At 37.0% G+C, this 25323-nt stretch overlaps 2 protein-coding genes across 4 annotated transcripts in view; one reads left to right on the top strand and one right to left on the bottom strand.

Annotated features, from left to right (window-relative positions):
- Nucleotides 1-508: 508 nt before the first annotated feature.
- Nucleotides 509-11197, bottom strand: LOC114467166 (mitogen-activated protein kinase 14A). The gene is given in 12 exon segments (XM_074783813.1): nt 509-755; nt 855-1028; nt 2419-2497; nt 2588-2667; nt 4464-4535; nt 4669-4783; nt 5654-5701; nt 7847-7876; nt 8960-9071; nt 9504-9562; nt 10020-10152; nt 10972-11197. Coding segments are annotated over 12 exon segments (1098 nt in total). The 5' UTR covers nt 11106-11197; the 3' UTR covers nt 509-693.
- A 7165-nt stretch (nt 11198-18362) lies between these two features.
- Nucleotides 18363-25323, top strand: part of LOC114466991 (plexin-B1-like) — a 109212-nt gene continuing 102251 nt past the window's right edge. For all 3 annotated transcript variants that reach the window (XM_028452914.1, XM_028452913.1, XM_028452912.1), the window contains exon 1: nt 18363-18631. The gene's annotated coding sequence lies outside the window, so the exon portion shown is untranslated. The remainder of the gene's footprint in view (nt 18632-25323) is intronic.

The following is a 25323-nucleotide window of genomic DNA, read 5'->3' as shown; positions in this document are numbered from 1 at the left end:
CAGTTGCTCAAGGGCTGCAGTTTAACCTGAATCTGAAGGAGCATCATCATACAACTCTGCATGTTTGAAACTGAGCAGTGAAACATCTAAAACACGCAGGACTACAACCCTCGAGGACTGGCCATTGAGACCTCTGCTTTAGATCACATAACCCTTAAAACATATACATATTAATTCTGTAGTACACACCAGACACACCACAGATTCTTTAAAAGGACTTCATGCTGTGATGCAAAGATGGGCCACTTTTATCACAGTGAGGGCCATAAAAATGTGATTGTCTGATCTTAGGGCCACATTATCAACATTAATGTCAGCATTTTTACCAATCTAAGCAATAATACTAATAATAGGATTTTTCCTGTTTTTTTTGTCATTTTGTGTGTTTTGTTATGTCGTTTTTGTTTTCTGTAGTTTTGAAAATATTTCATGATTTCTTTGTGTATTTTCATTGTTATTTTGTGTATTTTCATTGTTATTTTGTGTATTTTCATTGTTATTTTGTGTATTTTCTTGTCATTTTTGTGTTTTTGGAATTCTTTAATGTATTTTACTTTGGGGGCCAGAAAAAATTAAAAATCGAGGCCAGGTTGTGGCCCCCGGGCCACCACTTGCCCATGCCTGCTCTCCTGCATAATAATGTTGTTGCGTGTCTTAGAACAAACCAATAGGGGTGTTGTCTCTTTCTGCTTTCTACATGGCCGTTTTACTGGGATTGTTTGGGTCAAAGGTCATGATCTCCATGTGAATAAGACCTGAACAGACAGAACAGAGACATAACTGTTATAGCATCGGTGAAAGTCAGAGAACAAATGTCTGAATGTTCTGCTCACTGTTTACACAGCCACACTTACTCTTCCACTCTCCAACAGCGAGTTCCAGGCTCTCGAAGGAATCATCATAAGGCTCAGAATCTGTTTCGCTCTCTGAGTCGTGATAGTCAGCCAGGAAAGGGTGGGACAGTCCCTGCTTGGCTGTCAGCCTAGTGTCGGGGTCCAGCAGCAGCATCCCCTCCAGCAGGTCCACAGCTGAACAGGTTGGTTGTACACACAGGAACACGTTTGCAAAAAATGTAACACTTTATTCATCATAATTTCAACTTTTTTGTTGGTAGGCTATTGGTTAATTTAGGAGCAAACAACAATTGGATGCAAATGACGAACCACCATGACTGAAGAAAAGAACAATCTAACTTGAGCAAAAAAAGTTTGAGAACCACTGATCTATCCTATGCTAACTCACCATATCTCTCTAGTCACAATTTTCTCAATTCAACACTCACCACAGAGTCCACAGGTGATAGATTTTATAGGAGAGGGTGAGATGATGCAAGATGGTCCTAAAACGTCACAGAGTCTTGTTCTTAGCCAATAGCAAAAATCAATTGTAATAGCTGGGTTACAACTGAGAGAGGGCATTTTACAACAAAATAAACCAAATAAAAAAAAACTGACTGACTAAAATGTTGAGAGTTGGACCAGGATCAATCAACAACACTACTTAATACCAAATACATTTGGCGTTTAGTTATTTTTAAGATGGTTCTCTGCCAACAGCACCTACAATGTGGGCTTAAGTCTGAGCCGGACTCTTTCAATGCGTTCTTCTATAGCTTTAAGTGAGGGGAATTAAAAAACAAACATAGTGTGTGTGTGTATACACATTTACAATTTCCAATGTATTAATAATCCAGAAATTTCATAGTGTGTCTTTAAAAAATTATACATTTCTATGTTACCGACATGCAATATCATAAAGGTCTTTCCTTCCTTACTTCCGCACAATACGTTAAATATAGTTCTACTCTTTGTCTGGAGCACTTTCTGTGTCAGTTTAAAAAGAAATAGAACCAATAATCTTCGATTACAAATATCATGCAGGCCGATTCCAGCAGAGCTTGTGGACTTATAACACCAAGAAACATTTGCTAATGCATTTTTTTTTTTTACATTTTTGTTTAACAAGGACATAATGGCACCCATGAGTGGATACAACTGAGGCTACCTGCCCACAATGTGTTTAAAAACCAACAAATCAATTTAAACCACCGAAAACAATGAGCAGTGTGTTGGTTTAGTGTTTGAATGGCCTTAACCTGATTTGCATGCTGAAGTTTTGGGAAGTAATAGATCTAACGTTCCCCTCACTTAAGCCTAGACTCAACCTCATCAATCTTCTTGCACTCTCCCTAAATCTCCTTGACAACATCCTTTTTCCTAAAGTGATATTTATATATGCAACACTGTAGCGTAATGAGTTAAAACAACTTGGCATAGATGTTCTTAAAACTCCTTCATCTGGACATTATACTTAATGGTTTGTTGCTGATTATGTGGCAGTACGTCAGGAACTTTGGCGGAAAAGGTCAGCAAAAATCTTCTATGTGTAGTGTTTGAAATCACAACAATTTAAAAGCACCTTTCTCCTCCATGTTTGGAAACACTTCCCGGAAGTTTTTCTTCCTTTGTGGTGGTAGACCTTGTACGTATGACTGTGCCTAGAAAAACAGATAATAATCACATTTTCATCTTAAAATAGGCTTGTATTTAAAACGCAGGGACTACAAGCATCAGCGCACAGTACTCACATCTTTGCTCTGCATTTTTTGCACCAAAGAAAAGTCAGGAGTACCAGTCAGACGCATGATCTTTTTGAGCTGATCAATACCTGAACACGCCTGTTATGGAAAAAAAAAATGATTGACTGCCTTTGAAAGAACAAAGAATAAGGATCCGTTATTGTCATTGTCATATTGAAGAACAATTGAACAATAAAATTATGATGGCAACAACTCCACAGTTTCCATCATATGGTCTAGACCTCATCACCTCCCCATCTCCACAGACAACAGAAAGAATAAAGCTCAGAGTCAGCATAGTACGATGTGATACAAACTTTCACAGATATTTTTTGAAGTGTATATTTTATGATTGTTTAATGTTCTGTAAGCCTTGATTTTTTTCTTATTGTTGTAGAGATTTTTCAAGGACAGATTGTTATAATGCATAATAAAAGTGATTTACTTGAGTCACCACTGATTTCAGATTGGTTTTAGGTCTTTGTTATGAGGAGAGAAATGAATATTTCAACCTTATGGACAATAACAACTTATTCATTTAATTTATTGTTTTTTGTCATTAAAAGGTAGATTCAAGAAAACTTTGAGTACTTTGAGTATGTTGAGGCCGGCCCAAGTGTCCTCTTTTTGGGCAATCAAAATATGGTCACCCTATCTCATCAATCTCCAAAGAACAATCTATGTCCGTGGTTCCCAACCTTTTATCACAACCCCATTTTGATATCAAGTTGTTTTTTTCCTTCTAGAATTCGTTTTTGATCACTTTTGTTATACTGTATCACAAATAGCCAGGATTCGTGACAAGTTGGAGCAGCTCAGATGTTTTTTTTTACTGCATTTTATTTGAAATAGAAGTGAAAGTATAAAATACAGTTGTTTAAGATTGTGTGTTTTATTGATTACTAGACATTTCAGGCAACCCCACATAAGGTCCCTACTCCAAGGTTGAAATACCCTGATCTATGCTATACAACTACCCATTTACTATACCTCTCTATTCACAGTTCTCTAAATCCAACCTACTTGTCACAGATTGCAGTCGACAGGTACTATTTTTCATAGGAGGGGCGGGGCCAACAGTGGTGGGTTATGACCAAAGCTGCCTCCAAAACAGCCTTCATCTCAGCCAACAGCAAAATGCAGTCATAATAGCTGGTTTTAACCCATAGAGGGAAGTCACTCTTACATTTTTACAATAAAATACACCAAATTGAAACACTTTGACTAAAATGTCAAGAATCACCCAATAACACTACTTCATAACAATTACATTTGTTTTGGTTTTGGGGTTTCGTTACTCTTCGAGCTTCCTGAGAAAAACCAGTTGTTTATGGACTTTCCCCACCTGGTGAGAGGTATGAACAGACCAGGTGTCGATTTTTTTTTAACTTCCTGAAGTCTACAATAATTTCCTTGTGTATAGAAGTTATAGAATCATTCAGTAGCTTTTATGTTGTAAACTTAACAGATTATTTCTCAGAGCCTTAAAATGCTGTAGGCAAGCGATTCCTAACCAGGTGTACAAACACATTAGCAACGTTCTTGGGAGTACTTGGAACCACTCATCAATCAAAAGGTAAACATTCCTGCTTCCTGTTATAAGGCCACTCACTGGACAACATTTTCACAAGCTTCAAATAATGTTTGATCCCGTTCTCTGAAGATTTATTAACGTTAAGGCCCAAATCCTAAAATGGCTGGAAATATCTGAAATCCATAAAACAAATGGCTATAACTGTTTTGCTCTAGACTAGAGGCTAAGGAGGTACACAGAACACATAGGGTTGGGAACCATTGCTGTAGATTATTAATTAGCATGAGATGTCTCATACTAATCTTCCTTTTTCACTTTTGCAGTTGACATTGTGTTATTATATGAGGATACTGTCATGTCCTGGGAAAAGTACGTGTCCAGTGATCATTTCTGCCAGGATACAGGCAGCTGACCACACATCCACTGAGAGGGGGGGGGGAGAGAGAGAGAGAGAGCAACGCTTTAGTGAACAAACATGAACATTTTGGTCTGATTATGCAGTAATAAGCCAGTACTTACACAAGGCAAAATGAACATTTTGTATGAACACATTTACCTGTCTCTTTGTAGTGCATCCAGTTGAATATAACCTCTGGTGCTCTGTACCAGCGTGTCACAACATAACCTGTCATTTCACTCTCTGCTTGTCTCGCTAGCCCAAAATCCAGGATCTGGTAAAAGACAGTTTATTTTTTTAGGCTTCAGTGATTCAAGTGGATGTGATGAATTTCAATACATTAATCAGGTCAATTCCCTTTCAATTCACACTTTAGTTTTACAGTGACTCTCCTGATCTGACACTGGGCATCTTTAAGTCCCCAAACCTAAAGAAGTTGAACATAATAAACAAAGTTGTAAGATAAAACCACCCTCCGAAAAAACAGGATCCCTTTGGAATATTAAGAAAAATTGTGCATTAAAAAGTGCATTAAATATAATACATTTCAAGTTTTAGAGTGCTATAATTTATAAATGTACACAAATCCTTGAATTACCATGCAGAATTACAAACTACAATTACTTGTATTATATAATGTGGTGAACACTTTGCTAAAATAATCAGAACCGCTTGAAATCTCTCTTTGGAATGTTTTGGAGGTGAGCCAATCTGTCTCTTTAGATTCTCACGAGACTGATTCGTTGTCCTTAAAGTGAGTTTGGTTATGCCCTGACAGTATTTGGAGGTAGCTATGCTAAGCTTTCTCTCACAGTCCAAAAGTAGTAGTTAGGTTCTGAATCTGTGCATTGGTTGGACTGCTATCCTGTCTGAGCTGTACATCTTTAAAAGGCTGCTGAACTAATGTTACATATGGATGTTTTATTCTTGCAGAGAGAAACGACCCTCTTCTTCATCATTGATGATCTGACACCGATAATAGTAATAGTAGTGAGAGTGAGACTTATTGTCACACTTAGTTAAAGAATCAGCACTAGCCAAGTTTCAGCCTTTGGTATGTCCTTATTTTACTTATGACTAAAACTCAGCTGTGTTATTGCACATGGACCCTTTTTTAAATATTTATTTTGGTAACTTTACTTACCTTTAATTCACAGGTCTCACTCACAGCCAGATTTCCAGGCTTCAGATCCTAAAAAAATACAACAGGCCTATTGTTAGCTGAAGGAGTGGTCAGACCAGGAACAACAATCCAAGCAAATATTTAACTTTTCAAAAGATTCATGTTCATTTTGCTAATGGCTAGCCGAGAGGCCTTAGATCAACAGCACTAAACCTATGGACACTGTCCTGGCAGTGTTGAAGGGAAATATCTCTAGACAGTGTTGATGCACTGATTTTACACAACCAACCTGATTCTAGACTGATCTGATGAGAAAAAAATCCCTCAAAGAGGAAAATGAACATAAAGCTTTCAACTCTTTTGTGTTGTTATATTGTTGAACCATTACAACAATTCCCTCTCCTCCTGTCTCAACCAACTTTCCCCCCTCCTAAACCAAATTAGTCTAATTTGCGCACTCTGCCCCCTGGTACACCCCCGACCTCAGAAAACGAAAAACCTACAAACGTCAACTCAAACATCTCCACAAAAAACCCCCCAAAAAAACAGTTTAACAGTCCATCTCCTAGCCTACTCCGATCACCTCCAACTGTATAAAAACGCCCTTAACACCACCCGCTCTACTACTACAGCCTCATCCACAACAGCTCAAGTAACCAAAAGGCTCTCTTCTCCACCGTCAACAAACTCCTCCACACCTGTGACAATACTCCCACTCATTTAACACAGACAAAGGCAAATCCTTCCTATCATTCTTCCAATCAAACATGAACACCTTCCCCTCTACAGTTCTTTAAACATTTCTCTCACCCCCGCCCACTCCTCACCTGCCTCCACCCCTCTTACCACTCATTTTCTCTCCAAATTCCCACCTGTGAACCCAGCTGACCTGTTAAAAATCCTCTCCACCATAAAAATCTCCACCTCCACACTGGACCCTGTCCCATCCTCATTTGTTAAGCACTGTTTCCCCACCATCTCCCATCTCATCTCAAAAATCGTCAACTCCTCCCTCACCTTTCCCTCTGTCCCTTCATCACTAAAGCTGGCTGCTGTAACCCCCGTCATCAAAAAACCTGGTCTCAACCCCGACATCATGAGCAACTTCTGACCCATCTCCAACCTCCCATTCCTGTCAAAAGTTCTGCAACGTATCGTTGTCTCACAAATCACATCCCATATCAACAATGATCACCTTTTCGAACAATTTCAATATGGATTCTGCACCAAACACTGCAGTGAAACCGCTCTCCTCAAATTCACTAAAGACCTCCTCCTCTGAACTGACTCCGGCCTACTCTCAATTCTCTTTCTTCTTGATCTCACTGCTGCTTTTGACACCATCAACCACTCCATCCTACTTTCCGACTTACAATCCCTCCTCAATGTCACTGGTGATGCTCTCACCTGGTTAGTCTTATCTAACTGAAAGAAAACTATTCATCTTCAACAACTGCTCCTCCTCCACTGCCCCCTGTCCCAAGGAGTCTCCCAGGGCTCTGTGCTTGGTCCTCTCCTCTTCACCATCTACCTCCTCCCCCTCATTCAAATCATTCGTCATCATGGTCTCCATTTTCACTGCTACACTGACAACATCCAAAAATACGCTTTAAAATAAAATGTATTATTATTATTATTATTATTATTATTATTATTATTATTATTATTATTATTATTATTATTATTATTATTATTATTATTATTATTCGCACTGTCACTTCACAGCTAAACCTGGGTTTTCTGTGTTCTGAAGAAGCTGAAGGTCTCAAGAGCAATGGTTTCCAACACGCGGTCGACTACATCATGACTATAATATAACCAACCACAACCTCACACTGATAGCATTGTAGATGGAAAATTGAGCAGAATATGTTATGACCTCCATTATGGTTGCATCTAAAGATCAGAGGTAAAAGTGAGCTCCTACACGAGGAAACCAACAGGTTGTATGTCTGATGAGCTCTACAGTAAATCCAAAGAGAAATGAGGAAAAAGTATAGATTAAAAGAATAAAAATAGTTTTGCAATCCATAAATGTCTGATATACTACCACTATATTAACTGAGCAGCTTGTTTTAGTTTTTAATCTCAGTATGAGAATGAACCCTGGGTGAATTATCATAAAGTGTTTGACTATGATTCAGATTTATTTAATCATGACTATGACATAAAAGCTTCAGTATTTGGTGTGTTTGTAAAAGTTTAAATACTAACCCGATGAATGATCCCAGCAGAGTGAATATACTGTCGAAGAGCAGAACACAGATGTTACCACACAAAGACACGCAGTGCAAACATAAGATTGGAGCACAGGCTCTCTATGAAACCCACATAACTAAAAAAACACAGCCAATTACTGACTCACAGCTAAATAAAAGAAATAACCAAATTTTAATCAGGTTTGAAATTGCATGTGGTACAAATCCTTCAGCCATACCTAACCTACTGTGTAGAAGTATGAGGCAATAATTACAAAAAATGTAACACAGTCCCTATTTCAGAAAAGGGCTGTATGAATTATACATAAGGCTGCGTATCTTGAACAAACAAATCCTCTCTTTCTCAAATCAAAATCATTAGAAATGTATGATTATTGTGTAACCTATACTTTTGTTTTGTTCTTGCCAGACTATTCGCTTGAAATAAATGAAATGAAATCATTAGAAATCTAAAATTTAAGGTTTGCACAAAAGCATTCGAAATCATCAGCCAGCCTTTGTAATCAAATTAAAAAAAGAATATTCAAAATTGTCTAAAGAATGTTATTCATTAGGGCCATGGGTAAAAGGCTAAATATTAAGACACTTAATGAAACCTCCTCACTGCTATTATGTATTCCAAGCTCACATATTCATATGTGTTGCAAATAATGTAAAGGAACGTAAACTGCAGGTACAAATATTCCTCCCAGGATAACAAACAGTCATTCCTAATTTGTTGATGCTCTAGTGTCGAAGACAGAGGCAGTATCTGCTGCCAATAAATGGTTAGCTTCTTTGCCTTGGTACGTTCATGCTATAGTTTTCAACTGACGACACATTTTACCCAACAAAAACGAGACTAGCAATACATCCCGATTACTAAAACTGTGATAACAATCGATTTACATTTATGTCAAAAAATAGAAAATGAATAAAAATGCTCTACTAACCCTCCCACAATCAGGATTGTGTCTGTCTAGCATGCAAAATACCACCCGCAATCTGTTTAGCGTGTTTTTTTACCCATTTTACCCTGGGCGGATACTGACACAAAACTAGATCAAATTTCGCTGTCAAAATGAACATTGCTTTAATAACTTAAGGGAAATAGTGAACCATTGCTCACCTTGAGGCCTCTGAGTAGTTGGTAGAACAGATAAACAATGATGCGATCAGTTAATCTCTTTTTCTTCATGATGTGTCCCAGATCCTGGGCAACGAAGGGCATTACCATGTAACTACAGACCAGACAGAAGTAGAAGATAAAAGCATTGAAGAAGTCAAAATGTATTGTTACATCAACAGGCCAGAATGTAACGGGAATACACGTTCTACATGTGACTCACAAGATTGAGAGATGTGGAGATGAAATAAAGTCATTACGGTAAATAGTGACTAGTCAAGACACGTAACTGATTTATTAACGTGCAGATACATGATTAGCTCCATTTATTAAAGTTGCTTGTAGTCCTTACTTACTCTTTTTTCAACACTATAGGTGTGGAGGAATAATCATACAAAGTTACCAAAACAAACATGAACAAGCTTGCTCTTACTCTGGCCAGTGTAAACTTTGCATGCCCACATACACACACACACACGCACGCACACGCATCTCGACAAGTTGCAACAGCCTACAAGAGAATGTCGCTCCTCAATGCTATACTTACAAGGTCTGGAATTTCTCCAGGACTGAATCAGGAGTGAAAACATCAAGAAGAGAGATCACCTTAAAAAAACCACAAAAAACCAACAACATGTAAACACACGAACGCACACGTAAGTCTTCTGACACATACATGTAGCAATTACCAACATTCCTCAAGCATAAAATTATTTAATACACAATAAAAAAGCACAATATATTTTACAAATGCTTGTATGTATTGGAGAGAGTTGCACTCATAATCAGGAAGTAGCAACCCCAGGAATAAGGTGGATATAGGCCTGTGAGGGATTTATCAACACTGTTTAGCTTAAAAACAGCGAAGCCTATCACATGCTTTTGTTGAGTGGTCAACATCATTTCTTTTAACTCAAAATCTGGGAAAAACATAGGTAGCTAGATACAACTGGTGATTACCAGTGCTTACATTGGCTCACTGAAACCATTTGACGACCACTTTTGTCAATTGTAAATAGTGTAACATTGGTCAGGCTCCTAATTTAAGGTATTTTATAATTGCTTACATTTCGTGCTGTATGTGACGCAGCAGACGTAGTTTCCCTGTAAGCCGTTTGGCATGGATGAGGGACTGGAAGGGCCGATACAGCTTCTTGATGGCCACCTTTTCTTTGGTCTTCTGGTCGATGGCAGAGCTAAAGGAATGAATTAAAACAACATGTATGAATACACATCATTTCTGACTACAAGCTTTGAAATTGTGAAAGTCTGAGATTTTTCAACAGACAATATTTTGAACGTAAAAGTACCAGACGCATATTTTCGAGAACACAACTGATGCTCACAAGACCTGGATTCTGTATATTTGTAGATAAATCAGTCCAAACTGTTGTCACGTTTGATATTATCTGATTATATGATAAAAATCTGTAATCAGATTGTGTTTTTTTTCAGTGCACAAGCATTAGATTCTGGGATGTTGTGGCCGACAGAGCAGGTCTGTGTATAGCTGGAGATTCTTCCCATATCAGAGGACCTGCATTGACTTGTTGACATGCTCCAGGCGGACAATGGAACTTCTGTTATGGCTTCTTCTGCTGCATGCAAGAAGAAGCTTTCAGTGGAATACAGAGTTAGGACAAAATAATGTAGGCTGTGTAGTGAAGGTTGTTATTTACATAAAAACTGTTAACAACTCAATGATGAGCCATATCTCACTTTTACTGTAACAAAATGTTGTTATGCAACCCTTTACTAATCATGAACTCAAACAGCAGGAGAGTAATAAATACCCTAATAACACTTTGTTCATCAATGTGAATGGAGTTGCATTGTATATACTGTATATTTAGAATATGTAGTTTTAACCTGGGACTTTAAACTCAATTCACCTACTCTGTCTAACAGGACCCTTACATTATTAAACAGGAGTAAAGGCCAGATAAGTACTATCCATGACACTCCTTGTCTCTCAGGTGCCCCAGGTACCCCTCACCGTGCCCGGGTAAACTCACCACACTGTCCCGTAAGCTCCAGAGCCCACCGGACGTAACGAGTCATATCTGACCGGGACGTCCCACGTCGTTTTCTGGATCTCCAGTCGGTAAAAGCCCGGTCTAACGAGTGAATCTTTGACCGGAGACTGCATAGCAGCGCTTAATTTCGGTTGCTACTTAGAATGTATGTTCATATGTCGCTGAGAGAGCGTGAGTCTGACAGGTGAGGAGCAGGTAGAGGGAAGGAAAGGTAAGGAGAGCAGAAGGAACGCCCCCCGGTGTCAGAGCCTGCCTAGGGTTCCCAGTGAGAGCTTTTATTTATACTTTTTTTTTTAAACACTTCCAAACAAACGGAGCTGGGATTAAAAAAATAAAAAATAAATAATAATAATAATAATAATTATAATAATAATAATAATAATAATAATACAACCTTCATATCCTATGAAAGCCCGTTTCCGCCACTAAAAGATAAATAAATCAAAATCAGTCATTCTGAGAAACTGACCTATACCATACTGACCGATACCATTCTTAATAACACTTTGAATAACAATTCATTCAAAACACATATTTTGGCTGTCAGAAATAAACGCATGGTACATAATGTAGTGGAAGTTCATTAATATGTCTTTATTGCAAAATGGTTCTGTCACATTTTAGTATGTTTTTTAATTTGCAACTTTACATAAAAAATGTTTTTTCTCATAATTATGACTTTATTTCTTATAATTATGACTTTATTTCTCATAATTATTATTTTTTTTCTAACAATTTTGACTTTCTATCTTATAAATATGACTTTACTAACTCATAATTATGACTTTCTTTCTCATTTATGATTTTCTATCTTATAATTATGACTTTACTAACTCATAATTGTGGCTTTCTTTCTCATAATTATGACTTTCTTTCTCATTTATGACTTTTTATTTTATATTTTGACTTTCTATCTTATAATTTTGACTTTACTAACTCATTATGACTTGCCATAGTGATTATTTATTTTTTAGTGGTGAAAACAGGCTTCCATAATATTCTCCTAAAACACTCATCATGGTTTGATTTCCTTCCTTTCTATTTCTTTCCTTCATAAGTCAGTAGGCCTGATTAGAAACATTTGATCAGCTGTAGCTTAACAACACACTTTCCTCACGTTTGTAACTACAAATAAATCCTTGTTCCATACTCATTTTAAAACGTTCTATTGTTACTACTTATTTGTCATACCTCTCACAAAAAAAAAAAAAAACAAGCCAGCCTTTTAAAAACATAATCATTAATTTTGTTTTGTTTAATTATACATTTATTTCAACCTTGTATGATGTGAATTGACACATCCTATTTTTATTTATTTTTTTTTTTTTATTTTATTGGCGAGAAACTGCTGAGGCAACAAACAGGCGTAGGATCAGGGTTAGGGTCAATTACATTTTTCAGTTACAAATACATTTTCAATTATCCATATTCAATTACAATTAAATTACAGTTACAAGGACCAGCATTTTTTCCAATTACAATTAAATTACAGTTATTTTTTATCTTCAGAAAGTAAATTACAATTACTTTCTCAATGACTACAGTTCAATTAATCACAATTATTGAGCATGAAATAAATGACCTCATACAAGTCTAAACTTTTATTACCTTATGTGTTAGCTTTCTGTTAGCATCTCTTATGATAAGAGCTCCTAAATCAGCTGTAAAATACACTAAGAACAACTATCTATCATCTAAATGTTTTTCCTATCTATTGATTACCTTATTTTCAGAATCTGAATCAGAAAAAAAAAAGATTTATCCCTGTAGAGTAATTAGAAGTTAGGTTTCCTAATCAATGAAATTATATGTTAATATTTTTAGTGTGGGCATCTGAACCTTTTTTGTGTCCCTCAGTTTTGTTTTTTTTATTTTAATGGTAAAATATGAGAAAGCTTGATATGAAACATATTTTAATAATTGTTAACTACAAAAGTGTAGAACTGTACATAGAACTGTAACATGGTTCCCCAGTTTTGCGTTGTTATAATTGACATTTCTTTTGTAGAGTTGTCATGGCAATTACAATTACAGAGTAAATAATCTAAACTCAGTTACAATTTCATTTTGATTCTGACAGCAACATATTTTTAAAATTACAATAAAATTATAATTACATCATAACTGTAATCAATTATCAATTTCGCGATTACATTTAGAATTGACCACTAACCCTTATCTTGTAAAAATTGACTTTTAATGATGCAACGCAAACTAACGTTAATGAAGATTTCTGTCATTCAAGTCAACAAAATAATTGTTGAACTTGAATTGTAAAAGTTTTAGAACACATTAATTTTCCCAGTTATTTATTCTAATTCAAGTCGTGCAAGTCTAATGAATAGCTTGAAATGGTACAAAGGTAAATACTGAACAGCCAGAGGTTAAACTAATGGTTTGATTACCTAAAACTGAAAAATAATGTACATTTCATAATCATACAAATAGGCCTTTTTCAGGGAACACGAAGTGTGTTAACAATTTAAAGCTGTTCTGTAGCAATGAAGGTTGAATCAGCCTTGAAAGCTGGTGCTACTCATTCCTACAGTTGTTCCAACTTTTCTTGGTTACTTAAACCCTCTCTGTCTGCATAAAAGCAGTGTTGGAACACTGTACTTTGATGAGTCAAACGTTGAGAATACATTTTGGTCTATAAATTGATTCCAACTCAAATTGCTTATTTCTTCTATGCTTTCATTTCAGAGTGCAATGACACAATAAACAAAATGATTTTCAGTAAAAAAAAAAAAATGGAAAAAATGAAGTGTTCTAAAACTTTTGTAGTGTACATTATAGTTTATTGTCATATATGTTAAGCTACATCCACAAAATGTGTTATCTACATTTAACCCCTCCCTGAGGAGCAGTGGGCAGCAATGATGTAGAACCCAGGGATCAGTTCCATTTTTAGTATCCGTTATATTGCTTCGTATCACCTTTGACTTGATCTGACGTGTTTGTGACACAATGCGACGCAGTAGTTGGACATAACAAATGATTATCACTTTAAATGCACGATCCTGTAGTTGATAGAGATGATGAGGAGTAGAAAGTGACTTAGCCGCTTAACACTCCAGTGAGTGTTTGCAGCAGCTGAATGACTCCGCTGCTGCTTCTGTGATAAACACACAGACTGACTCACAATCACAATAGCCACTTAAATAGCCATGTGTTTTATTGTAACTGAAAACAATAACAACAGTGTGTGGACAGCAAAAGACAATCGCTTCGGTGATCACTGATCTCACTCACAAGAGCGAGATATGAAGTCTGCGTCTACAGCACAACCACTCAAGAATGTATAAGTAGGCCCTAAAACAGCCCGTTTATAGAAATGTCATGAAATTGACTTTTCAGAGGACTAAAATTCCAGAAAAAAAGCAAGTTTGGTAAAATAAACTTCAAATAATATGTTGTTGGAGTTCTTTAGAACAAATGGAGATGGGTGAAAAGTAGCATAATACTGGACCTTTAAAGCACTTTAAGTTGGCTGGATGGAAAAGAAGTTCTGTGTTTGATCTTACATTCAGCAGTCAGATCAAATCTATCACAAAAACAGCCTTCTACCACCTAAAGAACATCTCCAGAGTGAAAGGTTTAATGGCTCAGAAAGACCAGGAGAAACTGGTCCATGCTTTTATCTCCAGCAGACTGGACTATTGTAATGGTCTTCTGACAGGAATCCCCCAAAAGAGCATCAAACAGCTACAGCTGGTTCAGAACGCTGCAGCTCGGGTCTTAACCAGAACAAAGAGGTCAGAACACATTACTCCAGTTTTAAAGTCTTTACACTGGCTCCCAGTCAGCCTCAGAATAGACTTTAAAGTTCTGCTGCTGGTGTATAAATCTGTGAATGGGTTTGGTCCAGAATACATCAGTGACATGTTAGTTAGGTATGAACCCAGCAGGTCTCTCAGATCTATGGACACAGATCAGATAGTGGAGCCCAGAGTTCACAGTAAACATGGTGATGCTGCTTTTAGTTGTTATGCTGCAAAGAAGTGGAACAAACTGCCAGCGGAGCTGAAGTCAGCATCTAATGTGAACATTTTTAAATCAAAGTTAAAGGCACTTTTTTTCTCTACTGCATATGATTGAGAGAGAGATTTTTTGTCATGTTGTTGATGTAATGATGATTTTACTGATGATTTTAATTGATTTTACTGATGATTTTAAATGTTCTTATTGATTTAAATGTTCTTATTGATTTTAAACAATTGAATGTTTTATCATGTAAAGCACATTGAGTTGCCTTGAGTATGAAATGCGCTATATAAATAAATTTGCCTTGCCTTGCCTTGCCTTTGAGAAAGACATGAGAGGAAACAAAACGACCAAAATGTGTGATTTTCTTTGTTTTATGGAGTCTCTTTTAGTTTTAGTTTAAATGTTTTGATTGTTTCTCTTTAACATCCTTTGGTTTTCAGTTTCCATATAAAAAACATTGTTAGTAAAATGGTCTAACACTGCTCTTTGACCAGCAGAAGGCAGTCACACATTATATTTATGAGCATGTTGGAGAGGGCAGGATTTTGCCTTATCTTGGGGGTGATCTAACAGCCAATTCTGCTTTATTTTGTCAGTCATTAATGAAACCTACCAGGTGTTCATTGACCAGTGTTCTTTAAAGCACTTCCAAAGTCAACTGTGGAGCTGTTTCATCATGTGTGTTTGATTTATTTTGACTGTAAAGTAATTTGGTCACTTTGTGGGTTGTAAGCAGCACATGAATAAATAGTATTGATTTACTGAACAATCACTTCCCTCCTCTGAGTTTAGTGTCCTGGGAAAAATCCCATGAAGAAAGTATTTTTTTAGGTTGTAATTTAAAACAATAAAATGCCTTACTTTAGGGTTTGCTTTAAATCGTTTAACCTCTTGTTTAACCTGATTTTTTTTAAAAAAAAGGCATGTTCAGTATTGAACAGCGGCCATTACCAGTCCCACCACTGAAGTTTTGATTAAGCTCTGCAGTCACAGCCAATGAATGAAACAACGGTTTCACCGTCTCACGACAAGTTAGAACAGACAACGGAAATATTGGCGGGGGATTTTTCAAAGTAAAACTTTTAAGTTGGCTCACGTTTTAAAGGAAATATTCAGAGGTGAGAGTAGAGGTCTAGACGAGGCAGTGTGTGCTCTGTAGTTATTTGACCAACTATCCTTTCATTTAAAAAAGGACTCAAGGTTTGATACCTGGAAAAAAATTTTTTTTGAAATATTTGCCGAGACACTCTGGAGCCCTGTCCAAGATGTTTCATATCTTTGACATCCTGGGAAGTCTGTAGGATAAGGTAAGACACATTGGTGTTCATTCAGGTCTAGGCCATCCGGAGAGTTTCTATTATTAAATCCAATAGAGGGTTTTCACCTACATCACGTTCTGGTACAGCTGGACAATTTTGCCTAAAAAAAAAAAAATCTTCGATTTTTTTAAAGACAAATTTGGGTTGCGATTCGATTTTTTTTTTTAATGCACTTAAAAATGACTGCAGCCATTAGATATATTGTCAAAAGTGCAACTTTTTTGCTGTGATTGTCCCGAAGAGGTAAAATGCATAGAACAATCCCAAATTAAAAAGTAAATGAGGCTCTGTCATTCAACAATTTCAAGCTTTAACCCAGGTTTAAGCAAAAGTGCTAACTACATATTCAATAAAATTTTACATTACAATTAAAAAAAATAATAAACTCTTACTTCTTTCTATTTGATGAATTGATTAAATCAATTTTTTGCCCAGCACTACGTTCTGGGCAGTAACCCGGATACACGGCCATATTGGAGGCACACGGAGGTAAACACTGCAATGGATAAATATCCGAAACCACAGAAAAGCTCCTCCATTTTCGATGCAAAGGCATACAGGGAAGGAGTTGGTCCGCAGGAAAGGGTACAAGTTACAGTTTATTGGTGGTGCAGATCCATATGAGTTTACTCCCTTGTCTTGGATCAATGACAACCCGGGGAGTCTTCTGTCTATGATGTATCCTGATATCGTTAACTACCTGGTTTTAACCTTAACCCAATCTGGATCACCTTTTTGATAAAGGTCAGACCTTTTACCTGGAATATAATGAGGAATACAGCACATTTTAGCTCTACATTTTAAGAACTGTGTTGCTACTGTAGCAGGCTATCAAATGTAAGTACAGTATATTAAGTCAATAATGCCATATGCAGTAGCTTGATATGAATTATATTCTTATCTTCACACTAGAAAATAAGTTAAGAGCTCCTGCTATCAACAATTTACTTACCTGACAAGAAATGGGCCGAACAAATTCGGATGTTGTCCAGATTTTTGTCTCGTAGATCCTGGTTTAGCTTTGCTAACCACAAGCGCCTCCTTTCCATTGATCACTTTTTAACGTTGTTCTCCCTGATTTTTTATAAGGTTTGGCAATCTATAAAACTCCAAATGTTTTTCACGGTCTGACCGATTGGTACAGCCAAAAACAGGGCAATAATATTATTCATATTGCATTGGATTTTATATAACGCTTTATCATAGAGACTCAAAGCGCTTTACAGAATAAAGGCATTATTTTTTCACCCCACACTTAGTGGTTGCAAGTTATTATCATAGCCACAGCTGCCCTTTGGCAGACTGACTGCCATAGTGTGCCATCAACCACCACCGACACTTACTCACACACTACATTCATACTAGGCAATGTGGGTGAAGTGCCTTGCCCAAGGACACTATGACAGATACCACTGGAGTGACTGTCCCCCACTGTGGCACCTGGAATTCTCAGTGGTCTCTCATCCTCTATACACATTTTATCTTATAAATGTAATTCATGTGAACGTTTTTGTTTTGGTTTGTTTTTTTTTTGTTTTTTTAACTTAGGATGTGTCTGTTACAAAAAGGAACATAGTTTATAGATTTGGCATGTCTGACTTTCCTGCGTTTAATTCCTGGGTGTGTCATTTGGTACCCTTTTTGTGGGGAGTTCAAACTCACATATGTGCGGCCCCTGAACTAAAATTAAGTTAAAAAAAAAAAAAAACAGGCAAAAATGTGAATGAATGACTGCTACTATTTCTTATAGTCACTGGAGGAACGAGCTTAAACATTTTGCCAATTCTTTATCTCTTTTTCTTGGCAGAAATGACTTTTTTTCAATGTTTTTTCATAGCCTAGTTTGTTGTTTTATTGTAAGTACATTTGTCTTTTAGCTTTGTCCATAAACTGTATGATTGTGAAAGGTTATTTTTTTTGTTTGTATTTGTACTTGATATATAAAATAAAATAAAAATCAAATATTCTGGTGCTTTGTTTTGAAGGCCGCACCACAGCACTTCCGGTCTGTCCGTGCCCGGCTCGCGTGGCTGATGTCGCTCTTCTCTCGTGAGAACTGAGTAGTCTGTGAAGCTTCGCTGCGGTGGAGAGTAGTCTGTGCTTTTCACTCGTTGAAGGAAAACAAGAAAACACACTTTTTTTTTTGTTGTTGTTGTGTCTGAACAAGCTCACCGAAGGTTTCTGAAACGCTCTGGTTTTGCCGGCGCACTCGGACTTTTTTTTCCTACTTTCAGAGCCGTAACTTTCCACAAAGTGCTCCGGAGCGAGGAATCGTGTGTCGGTGTAAAACGCTGCTTCATGGACGACTGATTCATCCGCTTCACAGCCAACAGGTGAGAGTGATGGAAAACACGGGACTAACTTCAGTGAATGACGTTGTGTGTTCATCCGCTGACAAAAACTGCGACATGAGTTCAATCATCTGAATAGTTAAAGAGCTAACGGTGTGCACCTGTGCTTCCTCACCTACACTCTATTATTGGGTTATGTTTATGTGTTTTGTGCGTATTCCACACACACACACGCACACGCACACACACACACACACTTCTTTCTGCTGTTTAAACATCTCAGGACTTCAGTGGCTTCCTTAGAACAGACCACGTGTCCAACTCATGGCCCGGGGGCCAAATCTGGCCCTTTAAAGCATCCAATTCGTCCCACAGGAGAAAATAGACTTGACAGAGAAAGCAAGAATCTTTGTGTCGATGAAACTCAACAATATTTGCAGGGGCTCCAATATCGTTTTTAATGTTAAACAGTTGGAAAAACTCTAAATTCTTACAAAATTCTTTAAAAGTTTCCTCAAATTGACACAATATTTTCTTTTAATTAAATAGGAATTGGACACAAAATCTAGGAATTTTAAAGTGAATATGTTGTTGGGACTGATATTTATCACTTACTGCTTGGATATTGATGGTTTCTTACATATTTTGTCGGTTATGTATATGTAGAAGCGCAAACTAGGGCACAATACTGTTTACCGCATAAAATCTGTGGCCCACTTGAGATCAAACTGCTCCATATCTGGCCCCTGAACTAAAAAGAGTTTGACTCCCCTGGATCAGACCATGTTCAGCACCTTCTGCTGCCCATGCTGGATGGAGGATGTTCACGGCACATGTGGTGTAACAGGAGGAGGGCTGAAGCAGCTTATCGGTCCACAGTCGGTGATAAAGAATGTCCACGGCGCTGTAGACATCCAGTGAAGTGCTGCTGTCACAGAGGAATGCTCCTCTCTGCTGGGTGTGTTCGTGGGTCACTACAGCTGCTTCTCTGATTGGACAACAGCTGCCACCATTCACCCTCCAATCTCTATCAAAATAAAAGCTTTTAGGCAGGTTTCAAGGAGAAGTTCTGTTGAGAAGCTGAAGGTGTTCTTTGTTGGGGAAGCACATTTCATATCCATCCATTGTTGGGATTCTTGTGGTTGTATAGCCCGGCCTTGAACTCTCAACCATGTGGGTCCCAGCATCCAGGCTTTTCTCAATAGCTGGCCATCTGCTTGCTGAGGGTCTGTTGTACACTATCGTGTTACCCTCACTAGGCTGTGGAGAATTAATCACTGTGCTATTAACCAAAAAGAAGTTGTGAGGGTGTAAATTGAAGTCTTTTCTTTCTTGAATTACTTTTTACATTTCTTAATGTACAGAGGGAATTATAAAGCAATATGAGGCTACACTGTGAACCTCATATTTACTAGGCTTTACACAATCAGGGTTTTTGGGCCGATCACTGATCAGTGAGTTTAAAGAAAAATGATCTCCGATCATATGAATTCAGGTTGTTTTTTTTAATTTTGTTTTTTTTAGGTAACAACCAAATTCTTTTGGTACTACCTGATAGAGATTCACAGAAAATCAAACGGTAAGATTTTTCAGGACCTAAATGCAGCCTTGTGACTGTAGCTGCGTTTCCATTAGCCTCGGAAATGCGCAAATCTTAAATAGCGCAATACAAACTGGTAATGGAAACACCCAAATTTCAGAAAAACTGGAACATTTCTTAGCGTTATACTTCAAAAAATATTACTGCCTCATTCAACAGTAAACAACAAAGGAATACAGCGAGTTATAAGGAGGATCTGAGCGTCCGTCACACACTTCTGTGTCCACCATCACCCTGAAATGGACAGAATTCTCCGGTATGAAAGCAAAAGTAACTCTTTTTTTTTTTTTTACATAAATAAACAAAACAACCGCGCACACACAAACACACACACAGACACTAACAGAAGACGTTGCCTCCGCTTTCAGAGCCGGTAGACAGGGGAAGAAGTCCGGCGCTTCGCTCCAACCGATCAAAAATTTTGCCATTTGCTCATAGGTTTTCACCTTTGTGCACAAATGCGAGTGAAATACTATAGAGCCGTGTCACATACAGCAAACAACGGATAAAACAATGCAATGGGAGCATCTACAGAAAGTTTCATCACAACAATGACGTCATTGATTGGATCGGCGAATGAAGACATTACAGCCATTCACATTAATTGCATAAAATGCAAAATATCGGCCGAGCCAATATAGCCGATCAGTTCAGTGAGGTGTGTAAGATCAGATTTCATTCAGTCTGTAGAAAAAGCCCATTTAGGTTGGGGCCCGCCCTCCTCCCACCCACTTCGTAGCCGAGCTCATGCTGCTTTATAAACACGCAGAGCGTGGGGGCGGGGCGTTTGCCAGTACCTACATAGACTGTAGAAAGGATGCTAAAATGCTCACCTTTGTGGGCGTGTCTGTTTACATGTCAATCACAGCAGAGAGCTTCCTTGAGACGCGGCTTCTCCAGCTCAGCGTCAAATTCGTCATCAAAGTGGGAATGCTCGCCCTGCAGTAAGAAAGGAGCAAATCACCCTCTAACTAACGATTGAGGGAATAAATGAAAAAAATGAAAAAAACACTTTGAGCATGTGTTTGAAACCCATATAGCACTTTTATTTTTTTTTTTATTTATTTAACCTTTATTTAACCAGGAAAAAAAATCCCGTTGAGATTAAAAACCTCTTTTTCAAGGGAGTCCTGGCCAAGAGGCAGCAAAGTTACAACACTGAACAGAAATACATTTACATTACATTAAAATGACAGGATAACATAAGAATCAAATAAAACAATTACAGACAACTGAGGCAGTCTCAAATTCTCTCAGTTTCATTTTAAAAGCATTCAAGGATAACAATTCTGTCAACTTCCAGTCTCTTTGCAGTGTGTTCCAAGCACAAGGAGCTGCATGTACAAAGGCTTTTTTCCCCAGCTCTGTGCAGGCTGTATGATGTTTAAAGCACAGAAAAGTCGATCTAGCGTAACATGGGCCCTTTAAAGTTTAAACAGGTCTAATTTGTCAATATATGACCTGCTTCTTGCATCCAGCTTTGTGATATGTGTCGTTTGCTACGTAATTGATGAATTAGGTTTGTACTTTACAATGGCAGTGAGTGGGATCACTGTCCTCTCGGTCATTATACATCTGCTAGATTTAGCAAAGACAATATCTCCCTTTTGCACTAGTAGTTATCTGCTTGTTTGACAAAGCTTGAGCAACCCCTCAAATTCCATATTAGTTGTTGAATTATGTGCTTATTTAAGCACCGTCATTAGTAAGGGTGAGTATTGGCAAGAATGTTGCAATACGATACTCATCTTGATACTTGGGTCACAATACGATATCGCGATATTCTACCCAGTTAATATCAAAATTAAACGTAGAGATGAAAAATGAAGTTGGTGTATATGTTCAGAAGATATTGATCATTCAGAGGACAAATTGAGTCAAAACTATTTGCTTCAAAACATCCTATTTATTATTTATTATTAGTGTTTTTGCACATTTTCACTGACAAAAAGAAAATGCAGTGTTACACAGTGCCATCATAAAATAATGTGCAACAAGTTTTTTTTTCACTGAAACTACTGTGTAGAAGTCTCGAAGTAACCATGACAACATAATGACGACATTGTAACAACTGTAAGTGAGAACATTAAGGATAAACCACCCTGAGTTACTGACGATGCACAAAAATAAGAAAAAAATATTTATCCTATTATGTTAGTTTAAACACTGATCTGAACAGATTATATGAAAATAAAATGTCTGTGCGTACATAAATATTGCAGGCAGGACACACTGCCATCATAAAATCAAGTGCATTAAATAACCATTGCAACACATTGAAAGCATTGTAACCACCACTAATTTTGCACAAATACACAAATATTGATTAAAAATCGCGATATATTGTGAAATCAATTTTTTTTCACACCCCTGGCCATTAGATTTATCAACAACCATAGATTTGATGCACATTCATTAAAAATCCTATATTGCTATTTCTCATAATAGCAATAACAATATGTCTGTTTTTGTTTTTTTAAGACAAATCTGATGATAAAGACGAGGTCACAGTCCCTGCTGCAAAATGCTGTTGTTAACCGTCTTTGTTCCTTATCAACTATTCTATAACACAAGGTTTTTTTTAAACCAAGCCAATTCAAGCAGCACAGAATATTCTACAAGGGCAAAAAATTGCTTTTAAAATATGAAGTGCAAGAAAATCACACTAAAAACAAACCAGTGAGCACTGGAATCACTGTGTGGCATTTTTAGTGGAAAGCACTGAACAACAAACATTTGAACAATAAATGTCCAACAGACAGAGCAGCCAGTAGCAACTTAATAAAACAAACAAAATAAAAAAAAGACACAAAATAAACATTATTCAAATTATAAAACAGTCATCAGCATTACAATTTAGCTCTCAATAACATTTTCAGGCCCCACATTTGGCAACCAGGTGATTAGACAGAGAAAGACAAAAGTGGGGGATATTCACCTACTAAATAGATCGAATCCTTTCGTCTGCACTTGAACAAGACATTTTTTGTTTCCATCATCATGGAAAACTGTTTTCTTTTAATCTGTATTTGTGCGTTGACACGTTAGTCACAACATCACACGTTATGTTTTTATAAAACTTCCTATTTGCTGTGTCTGTAACACCAGTAATGATGCTCTGAAATGAACATTTTTTCCGGTATTTGATTTGATTCAAAAGCATTCCAATTTCACTGCTGATAAAGTTCTTTTTAAAATGTATTTATTCCCGTATTTTGGGGGTATCACACACGGCACAACACCTGCCCTTGTATGGTGTTTTAGTGGATGTTACATATACTGTATGCTAATCGGATTTGTACGCTCAAGTGGGATTCAACATTCAGTACATCTGGGAATGAACAGATTTAGAAATTAAGAATGTTCAATAACTGAAAACAATATGTGACATTTATTTCATTTAAAGCATGGGTAGTAATATTATGATCAACAATCACATTGAACAATGACAACTCACTTTACAAAATGCAAAAAAAACAAATAATTAAATAAACGTTAACTTACTGACCTGTGCTGCCTTTGCTAACATCAGGTGAAGCACACGGGGAAATTCCGGTGCTGATCAATTAGGGCTGCTCAATTAATCGAAATTTGATTACGAGTCTGATTATTACACCCAATGATTACAAAAATAACATTATCGAGAAAAAACAATTATTTATATATATATATATATGTTTTACTCACTAAATAAAACAAACACTATTTCTGATATCTACAAATAATAAAGCTTGGCACACACTTTATTAATACTAACTTTGAGTGGTTTAATCCACGCATATGCAAGCTCCTTCCCCTCCGCCCCGCCCCTCTCAAAGCTAAAGCTAGCCTGCAGGCCAACACGAGGAAAGTTGTTGCTAGTGGTCTTGAAACATGGCAGGAGACACTCAGCAAAAACACTTGGTAAACAAGTGTCAAGTCAAATTCTCTTCTATGGGAACACTTTGGGTTTGATGATGAAGACCGAGAGCAAACAACGTGCAACAAGTGTTTTGTTTTGTGTAAAAGTGAACATACTTGATTTTAGTGTTTGAAGGATTTTATTTATGTTTAAAGAATATATTTTATGTTTTTTGTACAAAAAATAAATAACTTTTTGGTTGACAAATAATCGTTTGAATAATCATGATTTCAATTATGACTAAAATAATCGTGATTATTAATTTTTCTATAATCGCGCAGCCCTATGATCAATGAGAATCTTCTGCATCTACTCGGTCAAATTATACTATGAAAGTTTTGTGTTGACCAGTTTGCATAAATCTTTCCTTTTTCATTCCGAGTGTATTTACTGACGGTACAAGTGTAGCTGCCATTGTCTCATTTGCTGTCAGCAGCTACAGTGCATACAGTACAGGCCCAATGCATTAGTACAGCTGGTGGAAGGACTGATAGCGTTAAAAGGCGTCGCAGTTTGTGCATTTTCCGAGCGTTGATGCATTGTCGGTGTGTTTTTCATACGTTGCTTTATATCACCTATAGATGATGTATATCAAACCTACAATTATTTTGATAATAAACACATATTGCTGTTTGGTTTTTTATGTTGCTGAAAAACAAACAAAAGATGACTACAGTAGTTTATGACTATAATGCTAAATGTGTACACAGTTAACTGTTTGTTGTTTGTATTGATGGGGCAGTTTGTTCCAAGGGAGAGAAGTGGTGTAGGGAGGAGTTTATGTGAAAGGCAGACAGTTGGGGAAGAAATAAGAAAAGTAGCCACTTTTAAAATTTACTTGTGAGAAAATTCTGTCAATATATGAATCTACCCGACTCACTCATAATATTTTGGCTTTATTTGTCCTGGTAATTTTAATACGTTTCATGTGATTTGGAACGAAAAAGAAAAGAAAAAAGGAGGGTTTTTCTACTCAGCCCCAGATAAGACAAAAAAACCTGGCTCATTAATGTATCCATAATTAAAACCAACTAGTATTCATACTTTTATGACATTAACTGATAACTTTTTTTTTTTTTTTTTTACCATACTTCACAGTTCATCAACAGTCAATGCAGTTGCACATTTTCCCCCAAAAGCCAAACATTTGGGGTCTTTGCCATTCCCAGCATGCAAAGCTTTTGAAATCCAACAGTGGTGTGATTATCCTCATTTTAGGTGGCATCCGGACCT

This window comes from Gouania willdenowi, chromosome 7 (genome assembly GCF_900634775.1).
Source record: "Gouania willdenowi chromosome 7, fGouWil2.1, whole genome shotgun sequence".
Classification (NCBI taxonomy): domain Eukaryota; kingdom Metazoa; phylum Chordata; class Actinopteri; order Blenniiformes; family Gobiesocidae; genus Gouania; species Gouania willdenowi.
This window is presented reverse-complemented; position numbering and strand designations above follow the sequence as displayed.